The following is a 20,518-nucleotide window of genomic DNA, read 5'->3' as shown; positions in this document are numbered from 1 at the left end:
TGGACAAATACAGCTGATTTTATAGTTATATCCATATCCATTCATTATTAACAACTCAAATAGCAGGAATAACAAATTATACATCAGAAAACATTTGTCTGATATATTTAGTGCATTTTTAATAATGACAGTGGTGTAATTTTCTAAAGTAAAATAAGTTGAGTAAAATTGATATTTCTGTTTTGACTTTTTAAATACCTGACTCTTAAAATCACAGTGAGGGGTCATTAAAAGCTTCCAGTTTATTCACCATAAAACCCATTTTGTGCCCCAGACTACTAGAATATTACCACCATCTACAGCAGTGGTTCCAAACTGGTAGGTTGTGGTCCAGAAATGGGTCATGGGTCCACTGTGAATGGACTGCAAGTGACTTGCAAACGTGTCAAGTTTGTAAAACCACATTTTATTTTGAAGTACGGTGAATTTCCAGCACCATTTCCTGCTGTGAAATGAGTGAGAGAACAGACAGCTACATGACAGAGACAGCAAACGAACTCAGTGACATGGCCAAATGCAAGTATGACGCTGAATATATTAAACTGCGTGGCTCTTGAACTAATGAATAAGGAAGAATCGGGGCCATGTGGATGGACCAGTTGGGACATTTAAAAGTTCAAAAATGCACTTGAAAACCAATTTGCTGTCACAGTGCTTATAGAACTGCATGCACTTTGAGTCATGTGTCTGATACATGAATGTGAATACGTGACTCACCAGTTCCTGACCTTAGAGCACTGGAGCTGTTTTTCTATGAGCTGTTATAAGCTGTGGCTGAACCCTGTTGGCCGGGGTGACACCTTTTATAAACTGTCCTGTGTGTGCACTCAGTGTGACTCATGTACCATTTTACCCAAATTTCAATTAAGGATTGTCTTTGCTTGTATTTTCTGTTTGTACATGGATGAGTGTGCATGGTAATTCCACAGAGTTTGACTGATAATAGTCTCTCTGTTGACACAGAGCCTAAACCAGAATCAGCTAGATATTTGACCTCACTCCCTGCATGTGCCCTGTGGGAGTGTGAGGCTTCCTCAGGCTAAAAAAATACAAAATGACAACACACACACACACGCACACATAGACACACTCACACAGCCTCAGGGGATCAGACCAAAGCTCCATATGGAGATGTCTATGACTCAGCGTCTCTATGTAAATCTACACCTACTACTTGATTGACAGCAGCTTTCAGGATCACAAACCTGCCGGCACAAGTGGTGTCACTCCGTAAACACACAAGAAGTCAGAGTTTATTCCATCAGGCAGGGTGGGATGATAATAACATTGGCCACTTTTCATGACTTGGCTGTAATGTTTAGTGTATTCTGTCGTCACTAATCAAAGCTTTAATCTGTAAACTTGCTATTGTTAAGCAAAGTTGTAGCGTTGGTTCCTCTTGTTGGTATGCAGCGAAAAGGTCATCGAAAGACCAGGTAACATGATCATGAATATGTTATTTCCTGAAGTGATAAAGATCGTGAACAGTGGACTTAATAGCAGGGTGAGACGAGTGTCTCCAACCACGATAAACACACTTTACTTGGTGTTTCAACCCTACCATACAGATGGACACAGTATAATAATGATATATTAATTAATAAAACATTACAGGTTTTCACCATTGACTTCCATTAAAACTCAACAATATAACTTTTAATTATATATTCTTCTTACAAATGAACACATAAATATAAAAAACGCACCGTTGCTAAATGCAGAGAGTTTTGCATCTACATCGAATAGCCTTACTGATACTGGATTTTTGATGGCAGTGACACTGTTTGTGAATCTCCTAAAACTTTAGACGTCTTCTTTGTTAGTGGCCAACATAAACACCCATATCCAAAATATCAAGAATTTGTTTGCATCAGCCAATATATTGGTTTAGCGCTTGTTGCTACTGTTAGCTCATGCTAGCAAGCTCTAGGTAAATATTGCTATGTAACTTCGATACTGACTCAGTTTGTTGACTTCATGATTTTTCTCTTATTATTCCTGTTACACAATGTTTTAGTGGCTGATGTTCAGCAAAACTAGATAGATAGATAGATATTTTTGGGGCATTTTTGCCTTTAATTGACAAGACAGCTAAGCGTGAAGAGGGGAGAGAGAGAGAGAGGGAATGACATGCAGCAAAGGGCCACAGGCTGGAGTTGAATCTTGTACATGGGGCGCCTGCTCTATCCACTAAGCCACCGACGCCCCGTGTGTGGGCCTTTTGTCATGTTGTTTTTTGCTATCTTTTATTGATCCAGCACCTACCTACCTAATGGTTTTTGGATTTGCAGGACTACTATGCCTTTTAACAGCAAATCAGACATTTTTCCAGGGGTATTCACATTAAATCGACTTCTAAAAGACAGATAGGCTTGTAATTTGAGACACTTTGGTTTCTGCACAGATTAACAAATGAGATATGGTAAGTGGGTTTTAGAGGTGCTGCAAGGCAGATTTTGTCACCTGTGCACATTGCCAGGCAAGCTGTTTCACAGTTTCTGGTCTACGTGCTAAGCTAAGCTAACTGGCTGCTACCTGTAGCTTCATACAGAGGGGTGGGCGATATGGAGTGAGCAAAAACAGTAGTTAAAACCAAATACCTCGATATCAGTATTGCAGTTACATTGTAGGGTTAACTATTGGTGCTTCAGAGATTTTTCAGAAATAATCATCAGTAATGTGGATACAATGACTAAGGTGGTAAATGTAAATAATAGAACATCTGTAACAGTCTGGTAGGTTCATGAAAATTCATCACTTTACTTTAATGCAGCCTTTAAAACCAGGAAAAGACCACACTTACAATATTAAGATATCCAAAACCTAAGATAATATCTAGTCTCATATTACGACAATATTGATTGTTATAGTACTCAGCCGTATTCTCAATAAACTTGGCAAGAAAGCGAATAAGCTTATTTCCAAAAATATCAAACTAGTCCTTTAGGTTTCAAGTTCAGAGTCTTAATAGCTGCAGATTTTTGAACCTTACGTTTTTCAGACAGGCTCTCTTTTAAGAGTCAGAAACTGGGGACTAATGGGTTAAATGACATATGGTTATGTAGCTTGAGAAGGAAGCTGTGAATAAAACGGGGGCGACCTCTGAACAGTCTGACCTGAGTGACATTGATTAGAATTAGAATGTGAAGTGTGCACGGTGGCATGGATGGGGGTGACAGGCAAACCTAATGCATGGCTGGAGGGGGCTCACACTGCTGCCATCGATTGAAAGAGGGGACGTGGTGGCACTATTGCAATGCTAAATGTGTAAATGGGCGCTCTCATCGCATCACAAGCTCGCTTTTGTTTAGCTGGACTCTCATTTTAAGTGAAACTCAAATGCAGTTCTTCTACGTGGCTTTCTCTACCTCAATAACCCCATCCTGGTGACTTGTTGCTTCTAATTTTGGTCAAGGCTCCTACTACTTTACTCTCCTAAAGTAATAGGTCCTGAGGACACAGCTCGCCTCTTGTCCCTGCTCACTTTGATGCTTTTTTGGCTGATCGTCCTTAATTAGCGTAAAATTCAAAGCAGACGTATGCAGGACTCGGCTTTACCACTTCACGTGAACGGTCAGACATAAATAGGTCAGAATTAATGGTCAGCTGTATGTCTCAAGTGTTCATGGCCTTGTGGGCTGCTTTGCGTTTTGTGTTGACATGGGTGGGCTTGTGCACATGAAGGATAGCTGGAGGCTGATGGGGGTGGGGTGAATGGCATGCGTTGGGTTTTAGACAGGGAGGAGGGGTGTCGAGCAGAGGAGCTGTTCATTGGCCCCGTGCTGCAAAAAAAATGCTTATGGCTTTGCTGCATGACTGGGCATTTGTGACAGCTATAGTCCTGCCTGCCACATCTGCCAGGGACACTGTGCTCTCAGCCAGTCAGCTTATAATCAATCACTTGCGACTGATAACTAAAGAGGCAGCTTCAAGTCCATCTGACTGACATTTGTTTTTCTTGAGACCTGCAGTTACAAAAGCGCCTGTGTGCTTTGGCCGGAGGTGGTACCACAAGGTCTGCCATAAAATGAAGCAAAAGAGAGGAGAAATTTGAGCTGCTGCAGACATCTCACATTTAGTACTACTCATCAGTAAGCACGTATTCAAGCTTGTAAAGGGCGGGCGATAATCATCGAGCTTCTGTTGAATCTAGGACATTCTATCAACAAAAGTACCAAACTGTCCATTTTCAGGCAGAAACAGCTGCAGGCGGTGCAGGAGAGAGCCGCTGCCAAATGTGTTTTAAAGGACATATTACCTGTTGGTTAATGACTTTCTAAGTTGAACTGTCCTTTTAGTGAAAGTAGGTTTTTGGGTCAATTTATGTAACAGGTTCCTGACAGAGATAGACTTCACCCTGCTGGCCTGTTTGTTGCTAGGGAGCCGTGGACAGTCTGTGACAGAGGACGTTATTGCCCAAGTGAAAAAAGCTGTCCGCTATACTATTGTTATGTTTTGCCTTTCAGACAGGCTCCGCCCATGACTGGCTACAGGTCATCATCCCTGACCTGGGAGGTACAATGTAGCCTCTGTGATTGGCCCAAGTGGGAGATTATTTAGGTCACATTTTTTTATGTGGAAAAAAAAGACACTCAAGATAACTCTAATCAGTTTTAATAAAAGAAGCTGCTTTGTTGATTTGCTTTATCCAGTGTTTTTTTCCACTTTGATATTGCATTGAATCAGATTAGGCTACATCTGGGAGAGATAAAACATGCTTACTTCATAACACACCATCCAAGTTAGCAGTGCTAGCAGAGACGGTACACTCAAGCATGTGAGAGTGCACTAGAGCAGTGGGAGAGTCCTGACCCCACTATGTCAAGAGGCCTTCTTGACTTTAAGAGGTCTATATCTCAGCAATTTCTGTGAAGAAAACTAAAAGAAATTGCATTGTTAAAGTTTAGATAATTGCTCAAATTATAAACATCGCTCAAGACTCATAGCATAAGGGCACAGCAAAGATCTGAACACAACCTACTGTATATAATAGAGCCTTCACTCTTTGCTAAAGAGCCTTGTCCTGCATTAAAAATAGTATGTCGTTAAAACTTCCAAAAAGCTAATAGCGCAACGGCCAAGCATAGGGGAAATGAAATTCACAGGTCATCTGTTCCAAATTCATCCAAATTGCTTGTTTTACACAAATGTTTTGCAGTTTTTGCGTTCATTAACTGGGTTTATTGTAAAGCCTATCATTTGTTCTGTACTGTAATTATTCTGCATTGAATACACCGATAAATCCATCAAGTATGTCACTTAGTTAACGGTCATCAGTCTACTCAATGATAGAATAGGGGCTGCTTTAAGAAAAGGGTTGTGACCCACTGCTGCAGGACACTGCAAAAGCAATATTTGAAAAACCTTTATTTTAGGATCTTGAATTTAAGACAAACACTCAGTATGTCACTTTAAAAACAAGTCCTTGGACTTCAACATTACCAGTAAAAATATAATACATATCAGCAATAGAGTGTGCCAGTAAACCCGGAACTCCATTAGCGCTTTTAGCACTTCCGGTTCTCTTGTCTAAAAGTCAATACGTTTTTTGAATGGTATTTTGGTAAAATGCCTCAAATAAGGCCTGTGGTTAACAAAAGCTTAAGCAAGTTTCAGGTTTTGTTCTACGACATAAAACGCGTCAGTAAATACCCTACTTGTGAATTTTGAAGCTTTTACGTGTCGTAAAAAAGGCGGTTGCTAACAAGTTGCTCAATACGACTACAAACCCTGTCAAGGACATTAAACGTCATCAACCCCGAACAGGCGAGAGTGCTGGCAGTCCGCCATTACAGCTTATTTAGCTTAAACAGTCCGATTTCCCCATTATACAATGTTTTTAAAATAAAGTGGCCGAAATCAGTTGAAAGCTTAGTGGCGGTGACGTCAAGAGTCATGTGACCGTGGAGTAGTCATGTAGTCCGTTAAAGCCTAACATTAGCTTTTTACTTCTGGCGATCGCATTTAAGCTTCAAATGCAGTATGAAAGGTGTTCATATGTGAAGATTATCTTGCTGAACAAAACCTGTAAGTATCATAAACTTGTGTTAGCCACAGAGCTTATGTTCTGACATAATCCAAAACGCAATGCAAAAATCACATTCACTTTCTCTTCTGGGAAGCAGCCAGGGCTATTCAAGAGAAGGCTGAGACACAGGGTCAAACATGGGGGGATTGCACATGCGCAGTAAAATCTGGTCTGCACTTCCTCAAAGGCTCAGTAGATGGCGTGAGACCGCGGAATAAAGGGGATGTGCATGCATGTCATTTTCACAGCTTATTATTGGACTGTCACTGTTGGCCTGCGCTGTGGGTGAGAATGACAGAGATGCAGTTCCGACAACTTCAGGCAGCTGCCGTCCAAAAGTCCAAGCAGACCGCACCAAGCACACTCCTTGATCGCCTGAGCGGATCCTGCGCTTTTTATCTAGCGCCCCTGCTGTCACCCTCCAGCATCGCAGCTCAAGTTACACTGCGCATATGCAATCCCCCCCATGTTTGACCCCGTGTCTCAGCCTTCTCTTGAATAGCCTTGGAACCAGCGCAATGCTAAACTTCCGGGTTTTGACGTCAGCCCTGGCACACTCTATAGCGGGTATAGGCTAATTCGGCGAGCGATTTGTGTATGCCGCCATCTTGCGGCAGCGCCATTGCTGCGGTGTCAGTCATCAATTCATTATGCTGTCATTGTGAACTGACTCTCTACAATGACAGCATCATGAATAGCTGGATTGATGATGTTAGACGGTGGCCTCCAGTAACTGATGAAGGTATCTTAAATGAGTACCAATATTAATATAGAAATGAATCATTTGTTTGAGCGATGAGCAGGAAAGATTAGAGTAAAAGGGAGATAATAGACTGTATCATTAAACACTGTGTAATATAACGTTAGCATATGTTACGTGTGCTGACGCTGGCAAGCTAGCAGCGTGACATTTAATCATTATGGACAGGCTATCAAGGTATCCCTGGACAAGAATGATCAGTTGCTCCTCTATTGCTTGTGCCTTTCACACCACCTGATGTTGTGAAGTCCATTGGACGGAAAAGAAGAAGCAGGTCCGTGGAGCTGATTGGTTAATTCTTATCACATGACATGAAGTGCGCTTGCTGCATTCGAAAAAGTTGAGATTTTTCCATCTCTGTGTGCCGCGGACACGCACGAAAAAACAGGCGCGTCGCACCGAATGCGCGCTGCTATGTTGGATTGTCTAAATTGAAACTAATGGATTTGTGCATGTAAAAGACGCTACATCTGAACGGCCCCTAAGGCAAGACTTTTTAAGAAAATTTTAATGCCGAATGGAATGACATTTAAGACCACATTTAAAATAACAATAATTGGAAAAAGAAAATAACCTACATCATCTTAGGGGTAGGGACAATTTTGCCATAGTGTTTGTATTTTTGTTCCTCACTCTGCAAGTGGCCTTGAATCCCATCGTGCTGAGTTCAAAAAACTTTTCGCATAAAATTAACAGTGCCTTGTATACATTGCCTTCTACCAACCATGCTGCAAAATCTTGGTTAAACAGCCAGTTTTTTGTTAGAGCTGCGCTTCCCCATGTTGTCCAGGGTACAGCGACAGCTAGCTAGCAGACAGTGGGTCCTCTGCTCTGAGCATGCCAAGTGGAAAAAAAATTTGAGTGTTGTTGGGTCAACTATCCTGATCTACGTGTTGTTAATGCCAGAGGCATTGGGTAAATTGTTGTTGTAAGTTGGCAATTATTTTGAGATTTTTGCAACCTTAGAAAAATAAAAAAAAGAATAAAAACCCTAACTTTTGAAGGATTAATGTAAGGCATTACATAAATTGAATTGGAATAGATTCAGGACTTTAATGCTTTTAAAAACTTTTTATGGATCTGCGGGAGTGCAGTACCTTCATCAACTCTTTTATCCAGCTATATGTTGGTACACAGTCTCCCTTCTGCATAAGTTTCCTTTGTACAACCATACCGAAAAGACGAAATGTCCCAAGTTTCATACCTGTTTGCCATAGGTCACTAGTAGGTTAGGTTCCCAGTTCCTCTCAAAGACTTTCAATAAGCAAACCACGTCCGACATGCCAAAAGAGAATGTGTTAATATCCCGTCTGCCTTTTTACACCTGTTACAGAGGAGGGAAACTCTTACGCAGTCTGCCTTTGGAGTAATATAGTCAATGAGCTGTTTTATTACCAGATTGTGTACCAGTGTCTAGAGTTTACTGAACGTCTGCGAAAACAACACATGACTCAGCTTCTTGTAAACACAAGAGAAAGGACTGCTTGTCATCATAAAAGATATTTTACTCTTCTAAACAATTTGTTTTATTTTTTGTTTTTAATGTCAGTGTTTGTTTGTCTTTATTTGTCTTGACAGTACGTGAAGATCCCAGCACCAACCCCTGAATCTCCGGATGGATTCAGAGTCTTCTCGTTCTACCTTTCCAGTGACAGCAAAGACAAGCCTCAGTCCAGCTTCGACTGCATTCACCAGTATGTCTCAGGGTAAGCAGCACACATAACTCTTTCCACAGTCGACCACAAATGGAATTTGTAGTAAATTTGGTGTCAGACGGAGACCGCAGGGCCTTACCAAACAGTGGCCTCTCTCTTCGGTACTACAACAACAGACAGCACCACTGTCAGGATATATTCAAACAAGACTACAATAACACCCACAACTAACCACAGAGGTGTGACCAGTAATAATTGAGAACAGAGAAGTAGTGTTTGTGGCTGTGCAGTGTCAAAGGTTTGGTTAAAGTGTTAGAAGTCTTCCAGCCTTTGTAACTGATTTATAACACACTATTTAGACTTTGCATGCAGGCACAAGTCACAGAACCAGTTACGTGTGTCAGACAGCACCACAAGTTACTGTATGACAGCAAGAATCTCTAATGCTCCTGTTTGACAAATGGCCAGTTAATCGAGCTGAGCCAGAGAATAAGTCAGCTTGAACACTCTGAAGTCTTCCCTCTCCTCCTTCCTCCTCCACACAGGGAGGGCAGGGATCACCTGGAGGGCCAGGGTAGCATTCAGGACAAGATCACAGTTTGTGCCACAGATGACTCCTACCAGACGACCCGGGAGCGCATGTCTCAGGTGGAGAAGGACATCTGGAGCCGCTCAGCAATTGAGATCAAGCCGGGGCCAAGTAAGCTTTTGCCTAATAGCTGTATCTACATTCTGGTGTATCTCCCAGCCTCAGATTTAAGTCACAGCCTTCAAGCACGTAGGGATCAAGGACAGATAAGCGGAGAGTTTTCATGTTCCCAGAAAGCTTCTAAACCATTGCTTCTTACCATTTCATCCTGCTGATAATTGCCATATGGTGTGGAAGTTATCACATAATTGATCAAAGCGCTGCGTTGCAATTATTCATGCGAGAGGGATGCCTCTCTGTCTTGTAATTTTCCTTTCATTTTGACCAGATTGCTCAGGCGCCGTGCCAGCTTGCCTGCCAGCACCATTAATGTGATTGAGTTTGCCAGAAGTATGCGCTAACAAGTCTCATGCTGATGAAGTTTTGCCTAAAATGTAATTACACTGACTGGAATTTAATTCATTTTCATTTGATGAAATACCACTAAATATCATCTAAAGAAGAGGCTGTATGTGACCTGGAGTGATCTGGGTCTAACATGCAGGAACTTCTACTTGTAATTAATTTTCTTTATTTACTGCCTTCCCCTTGCCCGAGTCGTGGTTTTAGTCATTGTCGATTAAACTGACCATGCTACAACTTTATAAATGATCTACCCATGAGGCTTCATGACATTTAGAGGTCCTGTGTGAATTAAAATGCTTGTGTAGATTATATTTTATGAATGGAAACACGCTGTGTGGACCAGCACTACGACATGATGTTTAGGGTAATTGCTGTAGAAGCCAGCTGTTTGAACCGGTTCCTACACATTGCATGCCATGCTTTGCTGCTGAACTGTCTCCCAGAGGTTTTTACAAAATAAATCTAATCTGGCACATGCATGCATCTATAACATGAACAGACATGAGAGATCCTGGTTAGAAACATGCAGCTACAGGATATATCATTTTACTTGAACGTGTCTTTTCAAGCACGTAACTGTCACATTTTATGCACAGTATGTGCCATAAGCAGTGGAGAGCACAAAGTCATTTTGTGGTGAGTGACTGTCTTTTTATGGTGCAGTAATACTATACTCATCAGAAAAAAATGTCCATATACCAGCTCACAATTACGGGTTGCAGAGAAGAAAAATGTCCACACTTTAGATAATAATGTATGATTTTAAAGTTCAGTTGCATTCAGGGAAAAGGAGGCACTGACAAATATGCCACTGAACTTTGTGCTCACCGGGTGTTGAATAAGTTGGAAATATTTTTCCAAATAAATGAAATATTTATTTGATCATGTTCATTTATTTCCTATTTAAAACTAGTCTGTCTATGCAGGAGAGAGATGCAAATACTTTCGTTTAAGAGGTAGAAAACTTATGAGTACCAAAATGAACTACGCTGCACCGGACCAAAACACGCCCCTGCTGGTGGGTGCCGTAATGCGAGCTCATCTGTTTTGACACAGAAAGCAATATGGCGGCTGGTTGGTAACAAGTGATCCTGAAGTAAAGTTAAACGCTAAGCTAAAATGTGTTTCTGAAAACATTTGTGGCAGTACGCAGTAACATAATCTTGGTTCATATTTAATCAGTACTTCCTAGTTTTATTGTTTTATGGTCATTTTTACAATACAGGAAACAGTATAACGCCCACTTCCTAACACCCATTACAGACAGACAGTGCACCAAAAAATGTTTCTGAAGACTTTTTAGGCAAGAAATAGACAATACAGTTACAGAAACTTGCACTGCCTAGTTTTACCATTTGCCTAAAATGTCTTCAGAAACACATTTCAGTGCACTGTTTGGCTGTAATAGGAGAGTTTGTGAACAGGAGGCAGGCACCATACTGTTTTATGTATCATGAAAACAGAAGCTGAAAAACCTGAGATCATACAGTAAATCAAAGCAGTGCTTATCAAATATAAACCAAGATTCTGTTACTGTGTTGCCTGTTTCTTGCCTCAAATGACTGTTACCAGCTGGCCGCCATTTTGTTTCCTGTGTCAAAACGGCCAAACAAACGTTTATTGGTCTGGTGCATGCTGTGCATTCTGGTAGTTGCAGGTGTTTTATCTCTTAAGCAAAAGCACATGCCACAGCCCTTCATCTTTGTTTTCTTTGGTCACATAGCACCAATTGCGTCTTCCTGCTGCATGGACAGCCTTCTTTCCATTGGTGAGATAAGTATTTCGCATCATTTTCCACTATAATATCAACACATTATTGCAAACAGTTGGTCATTGCTCAAATACGCACACAATTCAGTGAAGCACATCAGTTACTCTAAGTAATACACCTCTGTCATCATGGTAAGTATCATTCCACACAAGCTGCCTTGAGAGTCTTAAAACTTCCCTCAAGCAGCTTTAATTTATCAGCAGCAAACAATGGTTCTAGTTGCTGCTTGTTTAAAATGTGGCAGTACAGGTTGTTTCAGTGCAAGAAGGATATTTGCTTGACATCTTCATGACCTGGCTCTCGGCAGATGTTGAAACAAGCTGCTGCAAGACTGTTGCATTTTGCAAAGTAGCTTTAAGGCAACCCCATCTGATTCTTACAAGGAACACTGTATTTTACTAAAGCTGAAATCTACAATTACTTTTAGAAAGTTTTGACAGTATTACTGTACTGCAAAACACACTGTATACACGACATTTCCACCATGCTGCCCCGGTGAAAACACGGTTAGTTTTCGACCTATAGCAACCTCGAAAGTATGGCTTAAAGGTTATAATGAGATTACGGTCTGCAGATATCTATAAGCACTGCCTGCCCGGGTCCAACTGAATTACTACTGCAACAGGAAGAAAGGGCCTCTCTGTGTTAGTTGCTTTAGTTTCCATGCTCCTCTGTTTACTCAGCAGTATGCTAACCCTACTGTCAACCCTTTTCACTGTTTTCCACTCACAACAACACTACCTCTGCACACGGACACCACAAGTGCATGAGCACAGCACCGTGTTCAAAGTATTTATGTATGTAAATTGCCTTTTCTGTTACATGTGCACAAAGCAGAGAAGCAGATTGCATGACAATCGAGAGATATAATAAAGATAAAATGTGTCGTGTGCAGGCCTCTTTTAAAATGAGGGTGTGATTTGTATAACTGGCCTGAGGACTGGATTAGGAATGATATGTCAGCTCGGTGCTATTACAGGATACTGTCAACCTATGTGAATCCTGTTATCAGATCAGTTATTATCTCCTTGCTCTTCTCTAGTTTTGTGTATTGTGGCGACAGTACAGCCATTCAGAAACAGCTTTAGATTACTGCCGTGATAACTTTTTGATTCAGTGGTAACTTTGCCCTTATCTTCCACAAGTCTCATGTTGAAACTCTGCTGTGTGTCCCTTTGTTTTGATCTTAGGTAAGTGCGTGAAGGTCCAGAGGAAGCAGGGTCTGGTATCAGGCTCAGATAGCAGCAACAAGCACTCCCCCAGCAACAAGAGGAGCCTGGTTCCCAGCCCTGTGGCACACCGGCCCTTGAGAGATCGCATCATTCATCTCCTGGCCTTAAAGCCCTACAGGAAACCTGAGCTGCTACTGTGGTTGGAGAGGGAGCGGGCCAGTCCAAAGGACAAGGCTGACCTGACCTCAGTACTGGATGAGGTGAGACATCTGGCACATTACGTAACCACAGTTGACTAATGATGAAATATACTCAGATGTTAAGTAAAAGAAAACACCAACAATGTTGAGTGTTATAAACAGAAATTTAGCTGCTTTTAGTGTCAGGTGATATCAGGTCAGAGACTGAAACTACAAACCTAAATTAGTCCCTAACTTGCAGTTTTGCCAATAATACTAATGAACCGCTGCACAGCTATAAAAAGGTGATGTCAGTAAGTTTATTTCAGGCATACTTCCTGTGTTCACAATGTTTGAGTGTCCCACTGCAATCATCAAGTGGAGACTGTGCCACTGCTGGTAGCTGTAATTAGGGCTGTACTTTAATTATCTTTGGAAGAGAAGATTGTGTTTTGACAGGAGAGGGGTGGGGCGTCTCCAGCTGGGATCTGACTGCTTTCAGAATTGAAAGTGGTTGGTTTGTCTAGATTTGTATCAGCAGGATTATGTTGTATAAGGGCAGGGTTAAACTGTTTACCACAGAAACAATAGGGACCCACTGAGTAGCACACAGGTCTTTTATTTAAATATGAGGTGGGGTTATGGCATTGCAGGTTAGCACAGTTCGGTGCTTGTACAACCTCAGCTGGCCTCTTTTCCTGTCGTACCCAGTGCTCTGTCTGTTGATTTATTTACACTGGGAACTGTCTGTTTTTCAGGTTGGTAAACTGAACTCTAAAGACCACAGCTACTCTCTGAAGGATGAGCTCTACAGACACGTCCAGAGAGACTGGCCGGGATATTTAGAGGAGGAGAAGCAACTCATCCACAGGCTCTTGATTAGGTGGGAACTAAGTTAGACATACGCATATACAAGTGAGAGAACTGCAATTATGTAACAAAATCCTCTGTTTAAAGCAACAGTTCAACATTGTGGGAAATATGTTAGATGAAAAGATCGATACTGTATTGTCTGAGCTAAAAAAAAAAAAAAAGGAACTGCCAGCAGCCTGTTAGCTTAGCTTAGCATAAAAACTGGAAACAGGGGAACTAACTAGCCTGGCTCTGCAAAATTAACCCTCCAGCACCTCTAAAGCCTGCACTTTATATCTTGTTTGTTTAATCCATATAAAAAGCAAACCCAAGAGGTGCCGACAGAAAACTTTATTGCCTTTAAGCTAATCATCTGTTGGCTGTAGCCTAAAGGCCTACACCAAACCTACATCAAAGAACTAGTGCTGACCAAGGCCGACTGCATCGCCTCATTTCGCCTGTGTCTCGGTCAAAAAGTTTGACTTAAACACACCGCAAAGCCTACAGCCGATGGCCAAGTAGCACGTATGTTCTGCGCCTGCGTGAAAGGAAATAACTCTCCCTACCAGCAGGTGGCAGTAGTCTGTATTCGTAATTCAAAAAGGGAAACCAGAAGACCGGTAGCACGGATTCAAGACGCTTGTTAGCGAGTTAGCTCATTAACAACACAACCCAGTGTTGAAAGAACAAAGGATATTCACAGCATGCTAGTGAACAATAGCTCAAACAGTTACAAACCATGTCTGCTACAGAGCTCAATGGCTAACATCATAATCATGCCTAATATAACAAGTTTATTTCAATGTCATATTCTCTTGACTTTAGTCGTTTGTTTGCTTTCCCCACTTCCGTTTCGCATCTCGTGTGCTGAGCAGAACTGCGAGTAAGTGATTCTGTTTCTGATGCTGATTCAGCATGCTAAATCAACCGAAAAAAAGCTGACAAGGGCTGACAAGAACCAACTAGTGCCAACGGTGTGGGAAACACCGCCAAAACTAGGGCGACAGGCGCTTTCTGATGGTCCAGCATTGACCAACGGCTGACCGTCGGCTTGGTGTGTCAGGGCCCTTATATTCACTGTAGACACGTTAGAGTAATGTGTATCTTTTCATCTAACTGTCTGCAAGAAAGCAAATAAGTGTATTTCCCAAATTGAATTAACTGTTGCTCTAAAGATTTTTTTTTAGACTTTTAGAGACCCAGCAAAAGACTAAGGGATGGATGCGTTTTGACATTGCTGGCGTTGATACAGAAAGGCCACTGAATTAATGTAGAAGTCTGCTGTGATCATGTTGAAAGGGGAGCTTCTAAATGACTACTGCTCTGCACTGATGAATCTCTTAATGGACACATCAAAGCGGAGGAAAATATTCCCTGCACCGTGTTGCCAAATGGCATTAGCATGGAAGGTTCAGAGCAGCAAGGCTGAGCTTTTCAGGGTGAGCTTCCTCCCCACGTACGTTTCCTCTGCCTGCCAGTAAACATGCAGGCCATGTGCTTAGTGAGCGTTTTGGAAAAAGCTCAAGTCCTGTTGGCTGATTGCACAACCCCCTCTGTTCACCACCCCTGCTAAGTGTAAAAAGCTTACAATTGTAGTCATCAAATTGTTTGCCAAGTGCGATAAAACTGTGATAGCCTGTAAATACTGTAAACTCCAGATTTCTTTGCTGTAGTCCATTCAGTGGCAGGAGTAGATTCTTCTTATTCAGGCTTCCTTACTTGTGTTACTTCATTGACTTTAATGTTTAATTGTTGACTTCACTCACACTGACCAATTGATTAAAAAGGTTGCAAGAATCCACTTGGGGGTGTGGCTTGTTCTAGAGTCTGTTTGAGGAAGGAGCTGTAGGAAGCAGATTAACAGAAGAGGGTTTGGTCCTACAGAGGTTAAATCTGCTGCTATTGTTCTGCTCACTGGACTGTGTTTAGTCTTTGTGCTTGCCTCCTGTAGATTGCACCACCAGAGATATAAAACAAAACATACCACATGAACATATAAGAAGCTCTGATAACGTTTAAATGGACAGTTTTATAATATCAATCATTATTATTTCTTCTGTGGAAAAACTGCTCCCGCTTACTTCTCGGGAAGCCGTGTTGTAATAAATGATAATTGCTCATCCACTTGCTCATGAATCTGCTAATGCAAGCTTTGTGACCTACATACTGCCTCTTCCTGTTTAGCCTCACAGTCCATTTACCTTGCGGTTACTATCAAGCTGAAGGTGCTGTGCTCTCAATCTTTCTCCAGGAAACTTCAGCCACTCCACAGTAGCCAGTTGAAGAGTCCCCAATCCAACCATACATTCCACAAAACTCCCGGGGACTCTCCAGCACATCTCAGTCCTGCCAAGAATCTCTCTGTGGTAATTATTCACCTTGAATGAATTCCTGTTCTGCTACTTCTTCTTTCTTATAAGACTGAGAATAGATAGGGTACTTCCTCTTTTGCAGATACACGTTACTGGAAATAATATATTGCTATATGTTTAGGTAGTTACTTCAAGTAGCTTCAGACTAACTATAACCCTGAGTGGAATTAAAGGATTAATTAGACAGTTGGGAAATAAGGTTCTCTGCATTCCTCTCAAGGGTGAGATGAGAATATTTACACCACTCTCACGTCATGTACGGTAAATATGTAGGTAGCTTAAAATGTTACGTGCTGGACTTTATATTGGCAGGGATCAGTTGTCAACTTCCAACGGAGACACCATGAAATCGCTCAGCACATAACCCCCCCGATAAAAGGGTGAATTGTTTTTCTGTGGATTATACAAATGAGATATAACCATGTGAGCTGTTGTTACCTGTGGACAGAGCAAGGCTAGCTGTTCCCAGTCTTTATGCTAAGCTAACAGGCTGTTCCCTGTAGCTTCATATTTACAGTTCTGATAGGAAAGTGGTGTCAATGATCTCATCTTACTCTCAGCAAAAACCCAAATAAACACATTTTCCAAAATGTCAGACCATCCCTTTGAAGTCAAGGCCTTCACTGGTGGATCTGCAACCCCTAGGGGAGTCCTCAGGTTACTGAAGAGGAACCGCCGAATTATTGTCAGATAACATAAGTTGTTTTGTTTTTCCTCAAAGATACAAAATGTCTGAAAATACACATAAATCCCAAAAATAGTTTGCAAAGATAAATCAGCCTATGCATTAAAAATTAATCATAGAAAAAATTAATCTGAGCTAGTTAATGCTAAATCACTGTGTGGCACTTGTCTATAATGGCGAGACAAAACGGTTAGCTAACATTTACGTACTATCGAAACATATCGGCAGTTTATTTGTTTTATTATTCCAAGTGTATGGACATTCTTGTGAGCCAAAATAAATAATTTGGTAACCTTTCAAGCAAAAGACTCTGACATAACCGTCCACCTCAGAAACCACCAGTGAAAGTGCAGAGGGTGAGGCTAATGCACCTAGTCATGCTACAGGTGCTGCTAACTTAGCAGCTACAGGCGAGCGCAAACGACAGAAGACCCAAAACCATCCGGAGAATTATCTCAAGTGCAACTCAGTTTTATACAATACATGTATTGGGGTGTCCCTGCTCTGTCTCTCTTTGAGCTGAAGGGTCCTTGGCATTAAAAATGTTGAAGAACCCTGCTGTAAAGTAACTATCTATTTATGCAGGTGATACGGACACTTTTGGCACATTTCATGCATCTTGCACTCTAATATCCAAAAGTTAAAGTGAATCCCTCATTATGTTCTCTTTTTCCCCCTCTAGAAACGCCCGTTGCCCTCGGACCCTTCCAACTTTCAGACCCCTAAAAAACAAAGACTATTAGACCAGTGTTTGCCTCAGCAGTCACCGTCTCATGGAGACTGTGGCACCAACGGTCGCAGCTCCTCCAGTCTTGGAAACTCTAGAGTACAGATCAAACTGGAGTTTGACAAAACCAACAATCATCTCCAGGGGAGCCCACATGGTCTGTACTCACCGCACAAACTCACTGGGTCATCTACTGTTCCCAAACTGGAGAGCACGGAGCCAGCTCCTACTGCACCCAGCCCTAAGCCGCCACACACTGACACGTCCATTTGCACTGACCAACCTTTCACCAACGGCCAACACAAGAAGAAGAGGTCCAAGAAGCACAAAGACAAAGAACGAGAGCGCTTAAAACCAGACTGGATTGAGACAAGTCCAGACTTGAAGCAGAACAGAGAAAATCTCAAAGGTAAATGGCCATAAAACTGTCTTCTCTGTGAGGTTTCATCATACTTTATGTAACCTATTGTGCTGTCACGAGCCTGTTCTATATTATACGCTCAGGTCATAACATTATCAGTTTTCATTTAACAAAAAGAAAACCTCAGGGTTGAGTTAGAGTTACTGCTGGAGGCCCACAAGGAGCAATTCATATATTTTCATTTGAGAGAGCAGTGAGTGTTCGGACTGTAGCACGTTCTCCGCCCTCCAGTCCCCACTCCTCGCTCTAGTCTGTTGATGATTGACTGTGAAACAGCTGGGTGACCTACGGTCGAGCGAGTCAGCAGGCAGCGTTGCCTCCTACTGTGGGCTGCTGACGTCACTGCTCGCCTTGGATCAGATCTCTTATCGGAGAAAGTGATAAATGATCCCATCGGCTTTGATATGATGTGCACATTATTGCATTTGCATTGGCAGATTGCTTTAACCTTTTTTCCAATATGTGTGTGTGTGTGTGTGTTTTTCCAATCTGCAGACCATGAGGGAGAGAAAACACCTGTCAGTCGAACCTCAGCAGAGGAACTGCCCGACTATTTAATGTAAGATTCAAACACACTCTGCTCCTGACTGTGCTTATGTGTTATAAACCCAGATCCAGAAGGGATTTATGATTCAGAAATGAAATCCAAACAATCAGTGTGTCCTCATAAGTCTTTGTTGATATCATCCGTCAAAGAGAAGTTTAGGTTTCACACTGTTGTTGAGAAAAGAAACCAGCTTGTCCCCAAAGAGTTCAGACCAGCTTCAAAACATTCACATAAACAGAGGGAAGTAAAACACATGTCTAAATGAGCTGTCACAAAGCTTCCCTGAAGCAAACACATGATCTTATGTCTTACATTTATACATCTGGTCAACACATCATGCTGTTAAATCAGTGACGTGTCAGGCCTCTCACTCCGCTGTTCTGCAGTGACATCTAGTGGAAGGAATTGACAAGACCTTGCTTTTAAAAAAAGGCCACTTCTGCTTTTAAATAACATCTTGTTTATGTTTTCTTTTTTTTTTTTAATCTCAGAAAATACAGCACCATAACAGCACTGGAGCAGCGTCAACAGTATAAGGACGACTTCTGTGCCGAGTACGATGAATACAGAGCTCTTCATGACCGGATTGGGGCTATCACAGAGATGTTTGTTCAGTTGGGCTCAAAGATCAACACTCTCTCCCCGGGAACACAAGAGTACAAGGTACTGTCTGCACGAGGAGCCTTTAACTGCTCTGTTTCTCATCAAACAATGACCTGATCAGATACACAACACCCTAACACTTTTTCTTTTCTTTTTTTTTCAGCTTATGGAGGACCAAATACTACAAAAGTACAAAAAGTATAAGAAAGTAAGAATTGATTTTTATCTTATGTCATGTAACAACTCTAGCTCTACACACTGGGCCTCATGCACGAACCATTCATGAACATATTCATTCTTAAGTGGCATTTAATAGAACGTGTTGCATTTAGTAATTGAAAATAATTCAAATAAAAGTAAAATCAATATTCTGTTCACCTCATCAGTGTGATGTGCATCATGGCTTACCGATTAATATAGAGGTTAGACATCTTTTTCCTTTCACTTTTTTTTTGGCATTGGAGTATTTTGGATCAACCATTCACACAGCTCAGCAGTTGCTTGGAAAATTCTGCCCCAGTTAAGTTTAGTTTGTACAGATTGCCGTCTAGGGGAACATTTTCCATCAAAGCACCTGACAGTTTAACATCACCTGAGATCAAATTGTCCTCTATCATGTCACGCCGTCTGGACCACCTCCCATGTTAGTCATAGACTGTTTTGCTTTAGAAAGACATATAACATCTGACCTCATGTAAACCCACTCCTTTTCATTTCTGAGATGCAGTGGCGCCATCAAGTGGTGGCTAGAGGACACCACAGCCATCCTGACACTTGGTTTTGGTGTGCCACCCCAAGATTTTCAGTTGCCCTTTCTGGCCACCCCTATGGAAAATTTCAGGGGCGTCACTGCCTCATATTACTAGCCAGATTTGTTTGTTTTTTGTCACATTAGGGAAGGAATAGAAAATTGTTCTTGCATGACGCCCATCATGTTGGTTGTTACTGTTACTGAAAGCTCACCCATGCTCCTTCTTGTCTTTTCAGAAGTTTCCTGGATATCGGGAAGAGAAGAAGCGATGCGAGTACCTCCATCTCAAACTGTCGCATATCAAAGGCCTGATCACACATTACGACCAAGCGCAGGGACTATCATAGTAACCTGCCTCTGCCCTCAGCAGGGTGTAACAAAACTGGACCAAAAGACTCCTGATGGACCCAAAGACTGCCCAGCTGAGTCCTGGAGTCACTGAGACACTAATCACTTTACTCCTCCGAGTGTTAATGGAATCGAGGAGCGAGGTTATTTTTTTCAAAAGTGGGCTGAGACCACCAACTCGTGATCAAATGTTGCCCTTTAACGTTATGGTTTTCGACTATGATTATCGCTGTAATGGCTGGATTCTGTTCTGCTGTAAAATGGTCCGATGACATAGTGAAAGCCAAATCCATTTCTCTGAAATGCAAAGCAGATGTGATCCTTTCTGCTGTATTGCATTTTTATTCTATCCTTTATCGTATCAGAACTTAAAACATTGATTTATTTAAAAAAAAGTATTAAATTGATGGTACAATCAATCTTAACAGGAAACAAATGCTACTAAAGTCTTTATATTTAACATACAGAGGAATCTGTTTATTTGCTCTTTGCTGATAGAACATAAACGTATTCAGTCACAACAATTAATCATTAGTTACAGTAATGACGATAATAAAGTCACACCAATAATTTGTTATCATGGTCTTCAGACC

At 41.6% G+C, this 20,518-nt stretch overlaps 2 protein-coding genes across 3 annotated transcripts in view; one reads left to right on the top strand and one right to left on the bottom strand.

The window, feature by feature from the left end:
- Positions 1 to 20,299, top strand: part of LOC125887038 (RNA polymerase II elongation factor ELL) — a 31,964-nt gene extending 11,665 nt beyond the window's left edge. The window contains exons 3-12 of the mRNA XM_049573524.1: positions 8,367 to 8,494; positions 8,989 to 9,143; positions 12,459 to 12,700; positions 13,378 to 13,502; positions 15,723 to 15,837; positions 17,211 to 17,664; positions 18,172 to 18,235; positions 18,715 to 18,886; positions 18,990 to 19,034; positions 19,814 to 20,299. Of these exons, the coding sequence (XP_049429481.1) occupies positions 8,367 to 8,494; positions 8,989 to 9,143; positions 12,459 to 12,700; positions 13,378 to 13,502; positions 15,723 to 15,837; positions 17,211 to 17,664; positions 18,172 to 18,235; positions 18,715 to 18,886; positions 18,990 to 19,034; positions 19,814 to 19,924 (1,611 nt within the window). The 3' untranslated portion in view covers positions 19,925 to 20,299. The remainder of the gene's footprint in view (positions 1 to 8,366; positions 8,495 to 8,988; positions 9,144 to 12,458; positions 12,701 to 13,377; positions 13,503 to 15,722; positions 15,838 to 17,210; positions 17,665 to 18,171; positions 18,236 to 18,714; positions 18,887 to 18,989; positions 19,035 to 19,813) is intronic.
- The window catches only part of fkbp16 (FKBP prolyl isomerase 16), a 93,979-nt gene that overhangs the window by 63,833 nt on the left and 9,628 nt on the right, over positions 1 to 20,518 (bottom strand). The gene's annotated exons all lie outside the window — the stretch shown is intronic.

The sequence above is a fragment of the Epinephelus fuscoguttatus genome, linkage group LG4 (assembly GCF_011397635.1).
Source record: "Epinephelus fuscoguttatus linkage group LG4, E.fuscoguttatus.final_Chr_v1".
NCBI lineage: Eukaryota > Metazoa > Chordata > Actinopteri > Perciformes > Serranidae > Epinephelus > Epinephelus fuscoguttatus.
Note: the sequence above shows the minus strand (reverse complement) of the source record. Positions and strands in the feature narration are given on the sequence as shown.